The following is a 16,893-nucleotide window of genomic DNA, read 5'->3' on the forward strand; positions in this document are numbered from 1 at the left end:
TAAGCAAGAAACTGAAAACAACTGAGTGCGAGTTTGTATGTACGTGTATATGTTCTCCTATACATATAATAAAACTGTAAAGTAGGCATGTCTGTACATTAAAGATATTTCTGAAAAATAATTTGGATGGAGTTATGAGTAATAGAACACATCAAGATGGTTTTTGATTTTTGTTTGTGCATGCATTACATAAAAACTACTAAACAAACATTTCATATGTTTATTTAGCTAAGCTTGAGATAACATATAGGCTTTGTTTCATCTCAATCAGACCACAGGAAGAGAAGATATGCTAACTTGAAATTTAAATGGGAAACGCTCTCATCATAAAATAAAGATTGACCTTGAAAAAGATTATTAGTTAATCACAAAATTCAACAGATGGCGCTGTACAATTTTTAATACGTGCTTATCAGTGTGCACTTGAAATCGAATACTGTAAACGCGCTCACACCTTCATTCTGCGCACTTTACAGTAACAGGTAAAGATTCATATACACTATATTACATACATATGTACACTATTTTGGCCAACTCCTAAAAAAAACCCACATATGCATTATAGATGCAATATAGTGCACGTGTGTGTAAATATATAAAGAAAAAAGCTGTCGAAACCTACCTGGCCCTATGTACCAGCAAGTCCACCTCTGAATTACTAAAAACAAAAAAAATTGAAAATAAACAAACAAGGTTTTGGGGTGGCCTAGTGAAAGTCTGGACTGAAATCCGACTGAGATCCTTAAACTGGCTGTTCAATGTGTGAAATCCAAATTCCTTCCACAGCGATGTTAAAGACCTACAGTACTGTCAGTCATTGCAAATGCTTGATTGCAGTTGTTGGCGTCAAGGGTGGCACAACCCCATTATTAGGCTTTCGGGGGAATTATTTTTTTACATAGGCTTTTTTGACATTAATAAATGAGATCATTATTTAAATACTGCATTTATTATTTACTTGAGTTATCTTTGTGTAATCTAAAAATTAGTTCAGGCAAATCCTTTTTTACGGCACTGCGTATGTGTGTATACTGTATATACCATGCTATGATTATAGCAATATCATGCTATGATTTTAAATATCTTCCACCTGAAAACAAACAAGAAAGCAAGCAATCAAGCACACTAACAAAAAATATATATATTTATACTTTCTCTTTTAGTATCTGACACAGTCTGATTCAAACAAGAAAAAGATTGCAATCCAAAACAACAAACATGCAACTTTACTTACAACAGAAAAACAACTGGAACTAGTAGGATAAATAACTGAAAACTTCAGAATTTTCCTGTTAAACAACAATAATAATAATAATAATAATAATAAATCAATATGTGACACATATCACCAGTTTAAAATAATTTATCAGTCACAAACTATTCCATTTATTTTTCATTCTCGTTTCTTATTTTTTTCGATATTACCATCTGGGTAAAGTTCTAAATATTGCCAATAATAAAAAATAAAAAAAACATAAAAACCACAATATAATACAAATACTTCAAATTTCAAAATTGCAAGATTTCAAAAAATCAGCAAACAGTAGCTTTCAACAATCACTGGTTCAGGTGAGTGTGTGGAGTTGCCGGTAGAGACAGTCAGTTATTTTAGACTTGTTTAAGTGTGCACCACTGGAGGAAGCTGGGTCCAGCTGCCATGCGGGCTGAGGGGCCTAGTGCAAAAGGGGATGCGGGGCGAAGAAAAAGAGCATCTTGAGCTAGCTTGTCTCCAGTGCTGAACATAGAAAACATTAGGCTGGAGGGCAGAGGCTTGAACAATTCAGCAGTCATGTCTGGACCAAAGAAAAAAAAAAAAAAGAGGATTGTTCAGTATGCACAGAAATAATGTAACAATTTTAAATTTATTATAAACAGTGCTGTTAAACATCCTGTATTTCACTATTCTATCCAGACATTATAGGAAAAATACGTAGTAATAATGGGAAACTCGGGGATATGATTTGTACTGTCTATACACATATGACGTAAATCACCTGAAAAAATAATGTGTTGATCATTTCTTGCATCACACAACATTCATTACACAGTGATAAACCATAACATTAAAGCCATTAACCATAGTATCGTTCGGTGATGGTGTAGGTGTTGCACGGTGGATCCTCCATGGATTTAACTTGTTTGTTCAGCACATCTTATGTATGCTTAATTGGGCTTGTATCTGAGAAGTTTTAAGGATGGGGCTCTTCTTATTCTGGGCCACATGCATGGTGGGCTGTGGTGCACTGGGTGTTCTGATACCTTTCCATTGTGGCCAGCATTGACCTTTTAATGGTGATTTGTGCTGCACTGGCTTTTCTATCAGGTCAGCGCAGACATGCTGGCTATTGGTCCTCGCACGCATGAACTAGCTTTGGGTGCCCATGATCTGGTTATCAGTTTACAATTTTGTTCTGAGGATTGTCCAGTGCGTACCATAGCACTTAAAAAAATCTTAATTAAAACACTAACTGCAAACAATAAAATAATTTTACATTTTAAATAATTTTAAAATTATAAAAAATTTATAGTTAAATTCAGTGCTGTGGAACCTTTGTTAAATTAGCTTACCTTACAACGTGCTAACACCAGAAACTCCATTTTAGACTTTTAGATAGTTCTAAAATAAATCTCTTTCCAGAACACTTTACCATACCAACAGTTATCATATGGTACATAATAACACATTTTAAATGCATTCGCTTTGTTTTTGTTTTTTTAACTTATTATACTTAATTATTTCGACTGTACCCGTCAATAAACTGTTACTACAGAAACACAAATTTATTACACCAAGTTCTTTAAAATCAGCAGGCAAAATCAAGAACTTAAGAGCACTATTGATTTTAGAGACTTAAAAATTAAACACAGAGTTCAATCTTTATTAATTCATGGCTTTTCTGATAAGATAGTACATGGATGGATGCATTTACTAGCCACTTTATTAGATACGCATTATTTGTAGATTCACCTTGTATAGCTCACTAATGCATGCACTATATGTATTAATTGTCCAGCACAATTAACACAGCACATTGCTGGCTGACACTCAAAAACCTCAGCAAACATTGCCCCCCCCAAGTATATAAAACTGAATTTTATAGAGACAACCCAACTTTAAACTGCAATCCACAAAATACCCTTCATTAGTGTCTGAAGTGTGTCTGTGCTGTACCTGCGTGGTGGCTGCAGCTGGGGATAATGCCTGGAGTTTGATCACTGAGCATGTGAACAGGTGCTGCAGGCGTCTGAGGGCAATTACTCTCCAAAACAGGTTCTGTTTCTGCATCCGGGTTGATAGACAGAACAGGTGACACCAATTCGGCCTGCGTAACAAAATGGGAATGTCGCAAAAGCATTCAGAAAAGTTCATTCAGCTCTAAGTGGTTATGTAAATTGGTAAGATAGTCAAGAATAGTGTGTTCTTTTTATAATAAATCACCAGACAAGAACAATCCCCTTTTTAATTAACAATTAACTGGGACTGTGTCCTAAAGGACAGGGAATTACAATGCATGATATTAAGATGGGAAGTTGGCAATTATTTAAACTTGTAGGCATTTGTTTAAAAATTTCTTAATTTTTATTTTACTATTTATTTTTAATTTTGTATTTTGCCTCCTTCAGCACAGTGATGTTAAAAACACCATTTAAATTAAGCCACAGTGCAAGTGATTCAAATAAGTGCTTGTTGGAAAATTAGCTTATGACATGGATGATATGGAACCTTGGATTGCAAGTAACTTGGTCTATGAGCGTTTTTCAAGACGAGCAAAATTTGTAATAACTTGATAAACGATAGAGGTCTTGAAATACAAATGATACATATGCGGTTGGTCTGCCGAGCATCATGTGATCCCAACTGAGCCAATGGTTCTTCTCTTTCGCACGCTGCGGGATATCGGATAATCGTCTCCCATGCTCAGTCTCGATGCCCATGTGTCATTCATATAGTCAACTTTTGTGTGTGTGTACTGTTTACTATAACATTGTGACCACCTGTGTGTGCATGCATGTAAAGTTTTTTTTTTATTTAGTGTAAAGGTAAAGTGCAGATTAATTTGTTTTGTTTTTAAATGAATATTTTTGGGTTGTGGAACGAATTATCTAAGTTTCCATTATATGTTTTGCAGGAAATTTGCTCAGATATACGAGTGATGTGACATACTGTCCAAGCACGCTTCCGGAACAAATTATACTCGCAATCCAGGGTTTAACTGTATTACTTTTAGGTATACAGTACACTGACAGGCCAAAAATGTGCACTCAATATTTTGCTCTGTCACCTTTACCTTTGATTACAGCACACAGCATGGTGGCCAATTTATGCATGAAAATTATTTTTCATGCTCCCAGAACCACTCTTTCACTTTTCGCTATTTGTATTCTGGAATACGCCCATATAATCAAGGATGGAAAAAAAAAAAAAAATCACCTGATATAATAACATGGTCATTCAGTACATTCGTGTAGCCATCCCATTTCACTTCATCGTCACTGAACATAGACCTGACCAACGGAAGCAACCCCGTAACACTGCCAGAGGCTTGTACAGTGACCACCATGCATGGAGGGTACATTATTTCATGCATTCCCTTCTTATCCTGCTATATCTGTTGATCTGAAATAGGGTCAATTTGGACTCATCAGACCACAAGAACTTTTTTCCTTGATTTTGGCAGTGTACAAATGATTTCTGGTGAAGTGACAGGTTCCTTTACTTCTCAGGGAGTACTCAAGTCTGTTTCCTTCTGGCTCTCCCTTTTAGCTATGACGTTATGGTTAGTCCTGCCAGAGTCCCTGTTTGCACTCTGCACTAAATATATCCCTTGATATTGTGAGTATACCTAACTGTTTTGTCTCTGTCATTTTTTTTCTCTTGCTGTTGAGCTACACATGGCCCTCCTGATTTGCCAGTGATTCAGGCCCCCTCTGCCAGCCGAACCTGTCTGACACATACTGGGGCCCTGCCTCTGGTTGGAGTTTTCGTCCCAATGATGGGATGACCCAGTATGGTGTGCTTGGGATTCGTGTGGTGACTGGGGATGGCTCCACTTGAATATGAAGAATTATGAAGGTCTTGGACTCGGCTGGTGAAGACAGCTGTTCTCTGTACTGAAATTCCCCTTCAACAGAGAATGTGCATATTCTAGCTGCCTAACACACAGTACTGCAGATCAATTCTTGCTATCTGATATTACCCAAATGAGGATGGGTTCCCTCTCAAGGTTTCTTCCTATTGTCATTGCTCTGATTTTTTCCTTGCCTTCGGATATTCTGTATAATTATCAAACTCATTTCCATATTTTTTTATTCTGTTAAGCTGTTTGTGACAATGACCATTGTCAAAAGTGCTATAGAAATACATAAATAAACTGAACTGTGTTTTATACAAGAAAGTTGTTCATGTAAAAATACACTAAGCATCCTTTTTGGATCAGAAAAGTTAAGGTAACATTCTGATTACTTAAATAAGTTAACTATACTGTATACTGTATGTATTAAGGCATTACTTCTTTGTACTTATGATCTGTAAAGCATTCATAAAGGCTCTAATCCGAGGTCCTGTTATTTGGCGATTTCTGAGGCTGGAACTTCTCTGCAGCTGAGGTACATTTTGGTCTTGCTTTCCTGGGAAGGTCTTTGTAAGAGCCAGTTTCATCATCTTGATGGGTTTTGCAACTGCACTTAACATGCTGTTCTTGCAAGAACTATTTCAGCTATAACAGCTGACCCTCGCATCTTAAAATAACAATTGACTGCTGTTGTTGTTACCTAATTACCTAATTCCATATGTGTTATTTAATAGGTTTGAAATCTCCAGTACTGTTCTAGAATGTGGAAATTAAATTACAAAACTAAACAAAAAATTAATTAGACTTTTGACTGGCACTGTATATCTTATGGAACGTCACTCTGAATTCAAAAGGTGAGATGGACTCTAAAAATAGAACTGATTCGACACAGACAGCTTTAGGTTTATGTACTAGAGATGTAGGTACTTACCTTTGAACTCTCCTCTGGCCCATTTTGAATAAGTTTTGACTCCTCATTTGCACTGGCGTTGTTCATCCATTGCTGATCCCAGTTACCAAAGCTTACTGGATCTTTATTCATCAGTGCTTCAAAGGGGTAAGAATTTTCACCCTGGACCAGTAGAAATGCAACCATGAGTTGTGCAAAACAGCACATTTGTTTGACATACAGTATACTGCATGGAGTTTCTTTGATCCTGACCTGAGCCACATTAATGAATTCCAGCCCAGGAAGATCCAGAAGAGCCATTTCTTGGCAATGCTGTTGGTTCGCTACACTGTCTGTCAAAAGCTGGTAAATAACCATGTTCATATGCAGTGTAAATTATTAGTAAACAACAAACAAGCACTATTGATTACATACTCGCTAATTAACCATCAACAAATGTGTTACATACTTTTGAGAACAGATCAATACAAGTGATACTATTGAAGCACAGTGGGCTTTTTGAGGGACAGGTGATATATGGGTCCTAAAAACAGATTGGACTGCCATCCAATACTGCGTCCCTCTAATTCCTCAGTTTACTGTCTCAGCAGAAAGAGGCTGGCTGCATTCCTCTGGTTCTGAAGGTCTCAGTAATTTACAAAGAGCGAGGAACTAACTGGCCTGTCGCCCAGTTCTATTTCCTGAGGACATCAATACATTAAGCAACGGTAGCTACAATAAACTTGCAAATATACCTGACTACGAGCTGTGGCATCATCTGGCTGAAGCTGTTGTGTAAGGTTTTGTCCATTTTTGACACTAAAAGAAGACATCACTGTTGCAAAATCTTCCTTTACTTCTTTTAACTGGCCTTCACCAAGGTAAAGAGTCACTGGGTTGAACTGCTCTAAAACCTAAACATGATACAGACAAGATAATGTAATGTAGACATTTAAAAGAACAAAAAAATATAATCATCTATATATATCACACTTTATTGCTCATAGCTCAGTCTAGGTAAAAGTGTTTTACTAAAAAAAAAAAAGGTTCAAATATGCACTGTATTTGTGATCTAGCATCCAAAGATACTAAGTTTGATAATGAAACAATACACTCTTACTCACTTACTCATCATCTATACCACTTTATCCTGTATACATGGTTGCGGTGGACTGGAGCCCATCCTAGAAGACTTAGGCCATGAAACAGGGTACATTGTGGTCAGGGTGCCAATCCACCGCAGTGCATAGACACATATACACATACACACACTCACATGTTTATTTGCCAATTTTGAAAAGCTAATTAGCCTAAGTTGTCTTTCTTTAGACTGTAGGATATTACTATAGGACTTACAGTATTCAGCAAAATAAAAATTTCAAACTATGAAGCATACTGTGGAACACACTGTATTAGTTCATTTTGCACCACATGTTTGGATATTTCAAATATAATGGAAATACATGAATTATCCTATTATAAATGTGTCATTGAGTTGCCCAGTGGCTTGCAATTTACAATAAAGGTAATGGTCGAGGATCCCATAGAGTCAAATCTCTCATACATTTCTTAGGTATGATCGAACTGCCTGCTTCGTGTCTGAAACGCTGTCCTACTAGGAGCTCCTTTAATGGCCCAAATGGGGAAATGGCTTGCAGTGGCTGGCAATAACTCCTAGCCGAGTTCCTGTAATGTGCAAATGGTGTTTGTAAATGTACAGTTTCCACAGACAGTTGTATCTCTTCTGCAAGTTGGCGACAAGTTATCTGGAGTTTTTCAAGGAACAGGGCTTCCACTCGCTGAAGGTTTATGAGAACGACTGCAGTGAGCTACAAGCAACCTCAGCTGGGACCGTCAGTCACTGATGAATGATGATCATCTTTAATACTTTTCACTGCAGCCGAGTCTCATCACTAATCCTGGTTTGACTTGAATACGACTAGCATTTATTTCTTTGTTTAATCAATTATTTGATTAAACAAACAAATACAAATGCAAGGGACATACCAGTCAAAACATAAAATAATTTTAAAAAACATATTTAGTGGTTTAAAATAGCGCATTGATTGATGTAACAAAAGAATTATTAGCTGCAGCCCTAATTCTAAACGAGAAAAAAAAAATTCCGCCAGGTTAAAAAAATATGATAGGAGTCCGCATTTTAAAATATATAAATTTGGGCAATATACAAAACTGATTTGTAAGGTTGATTTCTTACTGGCATGTTAGCGACATCACAGGCTATAGCATGACCCTCGGCTTGTAGAGCACTATGGATGTAGAGATCTTCCTCAGTGCGAGTGTCACACAAGAAAACCAGCAGGAAGTTTCTCTGGTAGCTGTGAATGGCAGCCACCAGGGTGCGGTCATAGCACAGCTTCTGGAACGAGCTGGAGGCTTCTTTAGACCAAATACCCTGTGAAGATCCACAGCATGGTGAAGCTTTGGTAGGACATGAAAATGCAAACTGTATGAGTGTTAACCATGTGACATTGCTTAATATGAAATGAACCACGATCTTTTTGACATCATCTGTTTTTTTTAATATAATCCTCTCAGTTTAGTGTCACAGTACTAAAGTACACAGTAAACTATTGTATAAATTTAGGATTATGGAACAGTGCTTTTGCAGCACAAGTTAAGAAAGAAGACAGTAAAGCTTTTTTCACACCAATGACAAAGTTGTACTTTTAATAAGACATATATAAAACAAGCCTAAAATTCAATTTTGAATTGTGATGTACTGTTACAATACTACCTTAACTGGCTTTACTCCAACAAGTACAGATGGAACAGCTTGAGCTGGAAGCTGAGCATAGTCTAACCTATAGTAAAAAAAATGAATTCAAGAAATATTATCTCTTGTTTAAAATACAAAACTCACTTCAGTTTGTAAAAAAGAAAACATGTAAACATTTGGGTTTTTTGGTTATTAATAAAAGCAGGTTATGCATAAGCATTACAAAGAACTAACTTCAGGAATTGCAGCTTGTTTCTGCTGACGGTAGTAAGGCCTCCAAAGTCCACGTAGTACACTTCCACCTCTGAGGGACTTAGGAGTCGGTGGATCACCACTCGGTAGAACCACATGTCGTCTGGGGCCACACAGCACACCTGTCCAGGTCGCACATATGTCTCTGGAAGACAGTAGCGTTGAGCCACCTCTGGGCACGAATAGCAGCTCCTACCAACAAACACATTCTCTGAGATTGAAAACTGACAGCAGCTCCCTGAACTCACATATAAAGCATTAGTAAGAAGTTTACATGTCATGTTTATTCAAAAATACTACAGGTAAGATGGTTACAAAACATTTTGGGAAAATTATGATAATGGTTATGAGAAAATGGTCAAAATAATGTAATCTATCAGGCGAAAACATTATGTCTGCATGCCAAAGAGTCCTGCATTCCCTTTAAGCATATACTGTAGTTTGTTGACAGTATCCCAAAAATAAGAAGAAATTCACCAGTTAGTACAATATTTTGACCTCACCGACCTTAGCCTGATGGTATTTGTATTACTGAAAGACGAAAATTAACCTCATTTCAAACATCAGCTTCTCTAGATCATGGGCTGCATGGTCTTCATCAAAGCGGATGTAAAAGTGGCTGGGTGACTCAATGCACTCCACCACTACAGGAATCAGCTCCCTGTTTCTCCAGCGAGTGGGAGGTTTTAGCTTCTGACATCGCAGTGCATCCAGAGGGACCATGAAGCTACATCTTAAATCCGTCTCTGGAAAACTGTTCACCGTCTGAAAACAAAAACAAAAAGTTTCATGCTGAAACAAAACATTACAAATAAATTACAAAGCAAGTGTTCATACGGCCGAGTGTTTCATAGCATATTGATTTATAGTTGTTATTTTTATTTATATTATTGGCCTTTACAAAACCGATAGGGAAAAATGCTACAATATGCAAATGAGCCCTTTACCAAATGCCTAAATGGTTTATTGTTTGAATAATATAAAGCAATAAGATCACCACAGTACTTTGACCTAAGCCGAACACTTAAATGCACCTGATGGATGACCTTGTTGGCGATTTCAATTTCTGTGTCAGACTCTAAAGACTCCATGGGCTCTCCTCCATCACTCTGACAATCCCAAGCTGTCTCATTGCTGCTGAAGAAGTGTTCCTCGGTGGAGGGGTTCAACGACAAAGCTGGAAAATATATGCCGTCACTTACAGCACAGAGTCATTAGTAGTGGGTGTTGAACAATCTTCTCTTCTCTCAGTCAGAAGTTTTCCAACAGGCTGAATTTCAGTTTTATTACAGCTTGACCAGCGGTAATGTTGCTACAAACAAATTGCTACAGAATAGTAATTAACCAGTTAACCAATCTGTGTAAATGATTAACTGGCCACTCTCAGATCTTAGTGAGACACTTAACAAGTTTATTTTTTAAAATAAAGGTAGGTGCACTTTGAGGGTAGGAGGAAAACTCATGCATAGTGCTAGTATTTTGTAAAAAAAAAATGTGATACATATGTTAGCACTTTCTAAATATATTTGGACAAGACTGTTCCAGGAAAATACACTTCACTACACAGTTAATATAAACATCCTACTAACATCTAGTGTGGCCAAAATAAAAATGTTGCCGGTAGATTTGTCAACTTTTTTAAACTTCATTTTAAAAAATATAGAGACAAATCCAACAATCTTTTAAGCAGTCCTTACTGACTGTCCTAAAGTCCATACAGGTCTCGAACCAACATCTCAGCTGATGGAATACAAGTTGAAAATCAGCTGACCATCACTGTGTAATTCTGGACTGTTCACTGATCACTACTGATCAAATAACATTTACCATTTTAGAGAGTCAAATTATTGCCCAGCATCAAGCAAAGAAAATAACTAAGGAGATTTGAAATGACTGGAATTAGACAATACAAGTACTGACCAAAACATTAAAAAGGTAGTGCTGAAATTAGTGCAAGGAATCTGGTGTGAAAAAATTAAGGGAGACTACTTTAAAGCTTGGTGAAGGCCCATTGTAAAAAAACATACAGCCATAATGTGAGTAACAGGAAAATGCAGCCAACACACTCAGTAGAAGTATGCAGTAGACACAGCACCTGGTTGATCATTTGGTTTGAGCTCCATGATGATTAAATGCTTTGCTCCTTCCTCAGGGCTTGGCTGCACACAGAACGTGTCGCTGAGGGCTTCAACCATCTCAGTTACACTCAGGAAGCCACACTGGGCCAGGGGCAAGTCTTCACCATGCATTTTCTTAAAGGGGAGAACAAACAAAAAATATCCTGGTATTTGACAATAAGGAGACGTATTTATATCTGATATCGATAAAGAGACAAAATGACAAGCTGCAACTGTGTCACATATTTCAACAAAGCCAAAAAGTGATAGGGAGACAAAAGTCACTTTCAAAAAGAGATTGCAAGATAAAGCTACTAAGAAGACCCCTTCAACATGCAAACTTTGCTTGCCTTTGGTAATTCACACATATGCGACAATGCAGTGTAAAGTTTTCCTTTGTGCTTTGGAGGTTTTGGACTGGTTTTGATATTAATATTAACATCTGGTATGATGTATAACATATGCATTGGAAATCTCCTGAACAATGAACTGAGCATTTAGGAGCTTTTGCTAGCCATGCACATTTACACTAAAGACAAGACACCATATTGAGCTCCTGGACCTTCGTGTTTCCCCCATATACTTGTTTCTGTATGGTTAAAAGCCAACTGTTTACCCTTTTCACAATATACTCTCAGGTCTGGAATGAAGTACACTTAAACCCAAATTTCGTAAGGTTTTGAATCAAATATGAAACTCAACAGTACGCGAATACAGAAATAGATTGCTGTTTAGAACATGTCAACAACGCCGTTTGTCTCCTTCAAAATCAATGTGTGCACAGTATGCGCCAATCTCATCTCACACAGCCACAGCTAATTAGGTAGGGTGGTAGGAAAAGGCATTTTTCTGATTTTTTTTCAAATATCAATATTATTAGGTACAGTATAGTGAAATTCCTTTTTCTGATGTTTTCTCTGTGTAGGCAGCTCGCATACCAACTTGATACATACTGACAGCTGCTGAACTGGAAAGTATAAATACACAAGTGTACCTGTGTACATAATAATGTGAATACTGGCCAATCGGGGAGTGGGGGAGGGACGAATCAATCTTAGTGTGAAAACAGCCTAAATCTAGATGTGGTGAGTGACAGGAATCACACATCTTAAAATGTTACACCTCTGATGCATGATGCTGCCGCTCCCTTTCATAGACATCTTATTTCGCTCCTTATTTCACTACCACCACAGCCGGCTTAAAAGCAAAACAGTAGTGACTCCCTATTCTGTCCTCAGCCTTTCAGACAGAATGGTGAGGCGTGATGAAGGCGCAACTTTGATGTCCCACCTTGAAAAGGCCATGTGAAAGAAGTTAACATCATAAGCAACATCTAAAGAGGAATGTGTACTGTAATATGCCAAAAAAAAACCTAGGGTAAATACCTGAAGAGCCCTCAAAGATCCTGCATAATATACAGTACAAGAGTATTATACTGTCTTCAGTTCCCCTTTCCCAGTGTTGTGGAATACATCTAACTTTGTTTTTATTACCATATTAAGAGATATTTAAAACAAAATTAAAATTGTGATCCTTGTAAATGACAAATTAGACTACAGTAAGTAGACTACAGTTGTCATGGCCAATAAAATGCCTCTTCACGAATGTAAAAATATCTGGCCAGGTCATGCCTAAAAGTACTGTACAGTCTCAACAGCTTACTAGGAAGAATTACCTTGTACTCAGTAGGAAGACTGTGAATGACCATGCCTTGTCTGTGCTCAGCAACAACCTGAAAAATGATGCATAAAAAGTATGAAATAACAAGTACAATTAATAAGATTACACAATTTTGATAGTTTATTAAGGTTCACAGTCTAACCTTTCGAAGCTTCGCTTTCAGTTCCTGACTGACCGTGCCTGCATCTCCATTTTCAATAATATCCTTCTTAAACCCCTCCTCAAGCTGCCACACAAAATCAAGTCTATTTATTGAATATTTCAGAGCATAGCAATAAATCAATAACGTCATTGGGACAATATTTATAAATGTATTTAAAATAACAAATGCAATGCAGCTCAGCGGTTAAGACATTGGACTACGGTTCAGAAGATAATGTGCTTTTTAGCTATAATGGAATAAAATGAAACCTTTGCAACAGATTTCTCAAATGACTTTTCCTGCATTGGTTCAGTCTCCTGTACTCTGATGGCTGCAGGGATTTTGGGCTTCTGCTGGACTTCAGGCTGGATGTCATGGAGCTTCGGTGATTCTCGCACTACTTTTTCAAAATTAAAAAATCATGGAAAAGTCTTTGTTCTTACTGCAATACATTACTGAAATGCCTAATTTCAAACAATATACAGTGCATCTCAAAAAATCATAATACAAAAAAGTTCATTTTCTTTTCCTATTTAATTTAAAAACTTAATTTAAGATTATTTAAACATCAAGCAAAATATTAGAAGCTTTAGTTTTCATTTTGAAGATTATAGCTTACAGTTCCGGAAAAATCAGAAATCTTAAAAGTATCTAAAATATTAAAATCTCAAACCAGTATCTTAAAATATTAGAATATTTCCTAATATCAATACTAAAAGGATTCAGAGTATGGAAATGTCCAACTTCTGAAAAATATATTAAGTTATGCACTCAATATTCAGTGAGGGCTCCATTAGCATGAAGCAAGAAGTGGTCTAAAATCTCATGGTAGATGGCTGTGTTGACCTTGGACTTGATTAAACTCTGTGGACCAACATCATCAACCAAAAATATGGTTCTCAAAATCATCACTTTCTGTTGAAACTTCACATTGGACTTTAAGTTTGGATTCTGTGCCTCTCCACTTTTTCTCCAGACTCTGGGCTGTTGACTTCCAAATGAAATGCAAACTTCCTTTTCCTCTGAAACAAGGACCTTAGAACACTCAGCTATTGCCAAGTTCTTTTTCTCCCTAGCCTAGATTAGAACCTTCTGTTGTTGTCTCTGGTTTGATGATAGGAAAGCAACACAGCCCATTTTCTAAAGACTGAAACGGAAAACCTGACAGTTTTCCCCGAACACATATGTATATGATATAATACAAACATAACCCAACACAGATTGTGTAATTTGATTAACTTACCTGCACCAGTGGACACTCCTGTGGAGATTCCTGCAGACTGTTTAGGGAGTGCAACAGTACTACTGCCCATCTGTTTGACTGTTGTGATGTCGGGCTTTAATATCAGCTGTGAGCCCATGCGAGTCTGCCTCACCGTGATCATGTCCGAGGCAGCAGCCAACATCTCCACAATGGAGTAGAAACCATAATGCATTACACGTAGAGGCTTGCCAAAACGGAGTGCAAAGCACCTCTCCAGCTCGGAGAGCCCTATGGGGCCATGGCTTAGTAACTGCCTGAGCTGTGACCGCAGTTGAGCAGGGAGATTAGAGGGTGCATGGCCTCGGCGAGGAAGGACAGGTGAGTGATGTGGAATGATGGAACGTGATGAGAACAATCGTGTACCACCACTTTTTGACTTGGGCTTGTGGTTTCGCTGCTTGTACACAAGCTCTTCTATACCTTTCGTAGTCTCATTCCCAATTGCTAAATGCAAGAAAATATACACAAGAAGGCACAATTTTTGACTTACTTAACAAGTCCTATCTGACATGGTAAAAAAAGATAAATTTTTTAAAAAATAACAGTGACAAACAATTTGGACAGCTGACAAGTAGCAAATACACAACTACGTATGAAGACACTAACACATACAAGGCCTTCTGCTGACTGCAATTTGAACTTCAGTTTTAATCAAAAACACAACCACACCTTTTCCATCTACGCAAATGATCCAACATGGTTACTACATATGGAAACCACATATGCCTCATGAGTTGGCTATTAAGTAAACGCGTCTGGGTACAAAGGTACTTTGTACTTTACTCACTCTGTAAACTAGGCAGATTTTTGTTTCTCAATATTGTGCTTCAGCTTTTCTAAGACATGTTCAACATTAAAACAATAGGCCAGCATTCCTAATCTGGTGGACTATGGTCTAGTTTCAATTCAGCACTGCATTTTAGTGGATTGAACATACAACATACTTACCCATATGCAATGTACAGCCATGGCCAAAAGTTTTGAGAATGACACAAATATTAAGTTTCACAAAGTCTGCTGCTTCTGTGTTTTTAAGATCTTTTTGTCAGATGTTAAAAATTTTCAGAATTTGTTGATTTTTGTTTGTCCGCCCGTTCTCAACGAGATTAAGGCCTGGGGAATTTCCTGGCCATGGATGCAAAAACATCTATGATTTGTTCCCCAAGCCACTTAGTTATCACATCTGCCTTGTGGCAAGGCACTGTTTGTCACCAAAATGTTTTTGGATGTTTGAAAAGTTGCTCCAAGAGGATGCTTTTGTGTCATTATTTAGTCATGGCTTTGACATTTATGAAATGCTTGTAATTATACTTCAGTAAACAATAGCAACATCTAACAAAAATCTATTTAAAAAAAACCCTGCAATTAATTATTGAATTAATATTTGTGACATTTTGGCCATGTCTATATGAATTTTTTTATTTTATTTATATCATAAAATAAATGTATGAAATGAAAAAAAAAAATCATTTATGGAATCTAACATTTGGGAAAGCAGAAGAAATGCAATTAGTGATCATTAATAGAAATGTATTTGCCACTGAGTCCCTTTACCTGACTACTATTAGATCTTTCAGACAGAATGACTGAGACACAGACAGATCTCACCATTTAACACTATAGTGCCATTTAAGCCAGAGCTCAAGCGCACAACGTCGGGCATTTCCTTAACCATGTCGAGTACAGAGCGAAAGCCGAGGCACTTGAGGGGTATGGGGTGACCCAGCATGTTCTGGTAGTCCTTCCTGAGCTCCTCTGGAGAAAGGCCATTTTTGGAGGAGACGAGGAGACAGCGAATGTCCCTCTTCAGATTTGAAAGAAGTTGCTCGAGATCCATAGTCTCACCTGACACTTAAAAACAGAAAGGGTGTTTAATAAACGGGGGTTAAACGAGCAATATTCCTCTAGGAAAACTCGTTGTTTAAAACTTGAATACATTTCTCTCACTAGTCCCCTGACATGGCGACCCGCCGCACGAAAGTCATTAGCAGAGTCAGTTCACTGTTTTATAGGCGTCCAAGCCCAACTGCAATATGTGGTGTTTTTATTATCAGCACTGACACGTTTAGGCTAATAGTTAGCACAGGGTTATATGTGCTGAAACCGTGTATAAAAACAAATAACCTGAAATTATCTGCTAGCAAAACAGGTGCATTTTACATAATAGAACGCGGCAGCATATGGCGTAGCTGGCTAATACGTTTAAAGGTTTTTAAAAAACAGTTTACCTCTTACACTTGTTTTCTTGAAGTCCTTACAATCTCTCTTCTGCTACACAAACATTAAGCGTTTTTTTTTTTCGGGTTCATTTGTTCAAAAAGATAAGTTTTACACATAACATTAGCAGTGGTGGCTTTGTGCTCAAGCCGTTAACACACGCTTGTATTACTGCACTGTGGGAAGTGATTGACCCACCAGGCTCTGAGCATTATTACCTTCCCAAGGTTTTACTTGTCACCACCAAAGTTTATTAAGCTTTTTATTTAACTGGGTGGATGGCTTTATAATTGAAAATGCTGGGCGGATATTTTCTCAGACACAGTGATAATAACAGGAAAGTGCATCAGCAGCAGCTCCCTCAGACATTTTCCCTTGAGTTTACACATTCCAGTCCATCTCACTGTACACACATGTAAAGACATTTTATCTTTTATAATATATTTAGTTCTAAACCATAATTGAGTATTGAACAATAACTGCTTGTTTGTCAACATATATACATTTTAATGTATATGTA

General features: G+C 37.3%; 1 protein-coding gene across 2 annotated transcripts; it reads right to left on the bottom strand.

The window, feature by feature from the left end:
* Positions 1-985: 985 nt before the first annotated feature.
* On the bottom strand, positions 986-16,535 carry tdrd5 (tudor domain containing 5). 2 transcript variants are annotated; one of them, XM_053513510.1, is made up of 17 exons: positions 16,385-16,535; positions 15,765-16,007; positions 14,136-14,600; positions 13,162-13,289; positions 12,893-12,976; positions 12,746-12,802; positions 11,049-11,205; positions 9,988-10,130; positions 9,504-9,718; positions 8,936-9,145; positions 8,720-8,786; positions 8,180-8,377; positions 6,717-6,875; positions 6,235-6,324; positions 6,004-6,144; positions 3,173-3,323; positions 986-1,793 (listed from the first exon to the last, which is right to left on the bottom strand). In XM_053513510.1, exons 2-17 carry the CDS (start codon positions 15,991-15,993, stop codon positions 1,609-1,611), a joined length of 2,679 nt encoding a protein of 892 aa, XP_053369485.1. In that variant the 5' UTR covers positions 15,994-16,007; positions 16,385-16,535; the 3' UTR covers positions 986-1,608. The 2 variants fall into 2 exon arrangements, with proteins under 2 accessions (XP_053369485.1, XP_053369486.1); XM_053513511.1 differs by lacking the exons at positions 15,765-16,007; positions 16,385-16,535 and adding an exon at positions 15,105-15,141.
* Between the last annotated feature and the right edge of the window lie 358 nt (positions 16,536-16,893).

The sequence above is a fragment of the Clarias gariepinus genome, chromosome 15 (assembly GCF_024256425.1).
Source record: "Clarias gariepinus isolate MV-2021 ecotype Netherlands chromosome 15, CGAR_prim_01v2, whole genome shotgun sequence".
Classification (NCBI taxonomy): Eukaryota; Metazoa; Chordata; class Actinopteri; order Siluriformes; family Clariidae; genus Clarias; species Clarias gariepinus.

What these genes read in the sequence shown, in the direction of transcription:
- tdrd5 (XM_053513510.1), bottom strand. Translation starts at nt 15,993, where the DNA reads ATGGATCTCGAGCAACTTCTTTCAAATCTGAAGAGGGACATTCGCTGT. An exon ending in AAGCTGATGTTTGAAATGAG is followed by an intron (nt 9,146 to 9,503) that starts GTTAATTTTCGT and finishes GTTTGTTGGTAG; the next exon opens with GAGCTGCTATTCGTGCCCAG. An exon ending in GTGATGTCGCTAACATGCCA is followed by an intron (nt 6,876 to 8,179) that starts GTAAGAAATCAA and finishes TATCATGTTTAG; the next exon opens with GTTTTAGAGCAGTTCAACCC.